Source organism: Propithecus coquereli, unplaced genomic scaffold (assembly GCF_000956105.1).
Source record: "Propithecus coquereli isolate 6110/MARCELLA unplaced genomic scaffold, Pcoq_1.0 Scaffold91, whole genome shotgun sequence".
Classification (NCBI taxonomy): domain Eukaryota; kingdom Metazoa; phylum Chordata; class Mammalia; order Primates; family Indriidae; genus Propithecus; species Propithecus coquereli.
Window position 1 is genome coordinate 4,249,598 of NW_012155396.1, and position 4,470 is coordinate 4,254,067.

Below are 4,470 nucleotides of genomic sequence, written 5' to 3' on the forward strand. Positions count from 1 at the left end.
TGAGCCAGCAAACTGGAAACAGTGGGTTGTGATCAGAGCAGAATGTCTGCATTAGTGATTTGGGGGGATTGGTGACATTTTAGTAATGACAAGACCCTGAGTGTGACTGTGTAACCAGGTGTCTAAAGAAAATAAAGTAAAGGAATCAAGATGCCAAAGCATTAGCTGAATTGTCAATCCAGATGGTGAAGTTGCCTAAAAGTGATGTGTGACTGACTGCTAGATGTTTTCCAGGCCCACTTGTCCACCCTTCTCTCCCATGCTCTAATAGGCTCACCTGTATAGATTTTATCAACAGTTTACGGTGTCCCCTGGCTTCCTGGTTGAGTTTGGTCCATGGGGAATACAGTGGGAGTTTAGGAGACTAGGTCAGGATATTCATTTCTCCAGCTCCATCCCTGCAAGGGCACCTTAAGCTAACTGAGTTCCTTCACCAGGTAGTCATCACTCCTCTCAAGGCAGCCAACTCCGTAATTCTCTTCCGAGTTCAAGTAATTACTCCCTCTCTTAGCTCTTCTGGGCTAGGATGTTAGCAGCTTGGGTACAGGTTACTTTTTTACACTATTTCTTGTGGTACCATGAAACTGCATCTTATACTAGTACCTTTATAAACTAAACTCTCCTCAAATTATCCTGTCAAGTGTGCCATCCGTTCCTGTTGGGACCCTGATTGTTAATAGTGGTAGTGACGATGATGTAAGGTTATAACAGAATAGTGGAATGTAAGGAAAGAAAAGTGACCAACACTTTAATAATTGCTAGCATATTTAAGCTCTATGTTCCAAGAACTTTTCTAAGTTCTTTGTAGACATTAACTCACTGAATCATCGCAACTACCCTAAGTGGTAAGAAGAGATCTTTGTCTGGTTCATTTCCAACTACCAACACACAACACAGCTGTTGGCTGGCACATAGTAGGCAAATATTGGTTTAAAATACACACAACAATAAACAGGTTTAGTTGGTAAGAGCTGACTTTTGTAGTATCATGTAGCATTTCTCCTATTTATACTTTAGAAAACTAAAGGAAGATCAGGTAATTGCAACTCCCCAGATAGATCACAGAAACTAAACACTGGATGAGAAAATATGTGAATGAAGGCCAGGCTCGGTGGCTCACACCTGTAATCCTAGCACTCTGGGAGGCGGAGGTGGTTGGATTGTTTGAGCTCAGGAGTTCGAAACCAGCCTGAGCAAGAGCGAGACCCCGTCTCTACTAAAAATAGAAAGAAATTAATCAGGTAACTAAAAATATATATAGAAAAAATTAGCTGGGCATGGTGGCGCATGCCTGTAGTCCCAGCTACTTGAGAGGCTGAGGCAGTAGGATTGCTTGAGCCCAGGAGTTTGAGGTTGCTGTGAGCTAGGCTGACGCCACGGCACTCTAGCCTGGGCAAAAGAGTGAGACTCTGTCTCAGAAAAAAAAAAAAAAAGAAAATATGTGAATGATTTTCTTGTATAACTTACAGCGAGTCTTACTCCTTTATCTTCCAAGGAGGTAAACCAGGACTCGGATCCCAGTTTATGTGTAATATTCAAAGTCAAAGTTGTAAATTTTTAAATGTATACACTTACAGCCTAAGGGCTGATTTAATAGGACAGCACACCTTTAAGTATCAATTATGAGTTAAAATAAATTGATAAAAGGGAAAGGGGCAAACAAAAAATATGCCTTTGAGTAAAAAATGCCAAAATAAAGGTAAAGGTGAGTACGTTTCCAGTCTGCATAAGCCTCTTTAGTTTTCAAAGTATTTCACAATTCATAAAGTAAATCTTACATGTAAGACTGAAGTCAGTAAGATCACCAAGTATACAAGGCCTGTCCAGAAAGAATCTAGCCATTGTTAATATGATAAATTTCTCTAATTTTCATATTATATGCCTGGATACTTTCCGGACAGCCCTCGTGCACATTCACATAGAAATAAAGCACAGCAAACATGAGTGTGAAAATTAGGGGATGAAGCATAAAACGTGAATCAAAGAATGTGAAAATACAATAAATACAGCAAGTGCAATTAAGCAGGATGCTCACACAGTTATATGGAATAATCAAAGCGGCTATGATACCCATCTTGTAAAAAAAAATCTAAAATTCAGGTAAATAACAGGTTAGAGGTCCAATATGAAGCAAAATGAGAATTCCAAAGATTTTCTAAAAGGAGAATTGATTTTTTTTTCTTCATCTTATGTTGCACTTCAAAGCAAGAGGAAATTCACAGGTATAAGAATCTAGAAACCTGAGAACTTTCGAGAAGAAAGGACTCAAACTGGAGTGAAAACAGGCAAGAACAGTGAGACATGAGTAAGGCTACGAATAGGAAGAAATTGCCCGATGCAACACTTGGACACAGAGGGGAGAGATGGATAAAGCATCCTTAAGTGGAAGGTGGAGAAACACAGGCTGGGTTTGGTAGAAAGAAGACAAAACGGAAAAGCCCGGCCTAACAAGCAATAGCAAGGGTAGCACTGAAAGAAGACTAAATTGATGCCACAAGCGAGAAGTACAGGACCTACAAATCAGATTCTACGGGGTGGGGAAAGGGCCAGTTCGCGACCGATCAGCTGCGACTAGTTTCCGAAAAGCAGTACAGATGTAGCTTCGCAGCCCCACCCCACAGCAGCAGCTCCTCCCCAAGGAGGACCTCACGAGGCCAACCGCCGGGCTCAGGCTCTCCTCTCGAGCCTAGGTCCCACCCTGCCCCGGCCCCGCGGCGCAGCACGGCCTCTCTGGCCCCTCACCGAACGCTGCAGCTCCCCAAGCCAAAACGAGGCGCGCTCCTTTCCGCTGGGATCTGGGTCGTGGTAAAGCGCCTGCACTGCCTGGTACACGAGCTGCAGTGTCGGCTTTGCGCCTTCCATGGTGGTGGCGGCAGCGACCCTTCTGATTCTTCTCCCTAGCCTTCCCGGGTTGCTCCGCCTTGGCGCTTCCTCACAGTCTCGGCCACGGCCGCTCCCTGACTGGCGCCATCTCCTCCTCTTTGGCCGTTACCAGGGCAGAGGGGTTCCCCGTGGAAGTTGCCCCCTCGGAAACAGCAGTAAGTTTGTATTCAGGTTCCTGGCCTTTCCGCTGTTTCCCCTAGATTCCAGACTTCTGAGATTCCAGTGCTCGCCTCTTCACTCGGTGACTTGCCCTCAGAAGCTTATCTTCGCACGACACAAACCACGCTGTGTACCTAAGCCGCGTTTACCCGGACCGGAAGCGGCAGCACCGATACCTTTGGCACACTTCCGCCTGGTGCTCTACAAACGGCCTCCTTCCCGGCACGCCTCCTCTTGTCTCCCCGCCCCCCTCCCGGAAGTGACCCTGTCGGGCGGGGAGCTGGGCAGAAGTGATACGGCGTAGTTCTCTCGGTTCCTAGCTTCCAGCTGGAGCTTTGCGACTGACATGTGTGCCGTACCTGAGCTGCTCTCCTTGCCTTGGAAATGGATCCAAGTCATTTCTTCCCCTTCCGACTTCCCCATCCCTCTTCGGAGAATCCTTTCTGTCCCTTGTGGTCATGGCGCGTCAATTCAACTATCGGTAGAGTGTCCACTGTCCTGAAGATCCAGAGATGTCTTAAGACATTGTTCCTACGCTGACTCTACTGGAGGAGACAGACACGTAGTCAAGAACTATTTTACAAACCTGAAATATGTGCCATATTGAAATAAATCCAAAATGCCTAGAATCTCTGTTCAGCTCTCTTTTCTCCTAAGTTCTTATGCCCAAAAGGGATCTTTGGTTCCACTGCTCCTGACGCTCTGAACTACAGAGCATTTTGCACACATCTTTAGGGTTATTCTTACATTGAATTGTGTTTTTGTGTGTGCCTTTCTTTCCAAATCAAAAATCAGTGGTCTCACAATTCACAAAAGAAAATAGAAATCTTGCAGTCTGTACTGTGGAGAAATTTGGGACAAAAGATAACAGTATTTAAAAGGTTTCCCAGCACTGCTGCTACTATTTGATAAATGCTTACGATGTGTAAAACACTGTAGTGTACAAGATTTCCTTTAATTCCCTTAGCACCCGTAACAAATAAATCCTCATTTTTCCCAGTAAACAAAACTTGATTGTTTTGGTAGAAATATTATACAATTCACATTAACCACCGCATCTCATAGAACGTTGTTTGCACCAGAACGTATGGGCATTATTTCTAGTGTTACACATAAACACATCACCAATCTAGTCAGTATCAACAGATTAATTCAGTTTAGATGACTTTTTTCTATGTTCAGATGTCATATCACAATGTATTAATACTTACTTGGATATTTTATGCAGGTAACACAAGTTAGAGTGATACCTATGTAAATCAGAATCATAAATTGAGATACTATTTTAATTATAATTATTTTCTAGATAAAAATATGAAAATATATTTAAATTTTAAACAAGGGCATATTACTGCGGCAGAATTCAGTGCAGATACAGAAGCTATGACTGGTACAGTATTAAAAAAAGACAGTGAAAAAAGCGACGAG

At 43.4% G+C, this 4,470-nt stretch overlaps 1 protein-coding gene across 1 annotated transcript in view; it reads right to left on the minus strand.

The window, feature by feature from the left end:
• TNPO3 (transportin 3) overlaps nt 1–3,263 on the minus strand; it is a 126,841-nt gene extending 123,578 nt beyond the window's left edge. Inside the window, exon 1 of the mRNA XM_012664736.1 lies at nt 2,743–3,263. Within this exon, the coding sequence (XP_012520190.1) occupies nt 2,743–2,862 (120 nt within the window). The 5' untranslated portion in view covers nt 2,863–3,263. The remainder of the gene's footprint in view (nt 1–2,742) is intronic.
• Between the last annotated feature and the right edge of the window lie 1,207 nt (nt 3,264–4,470).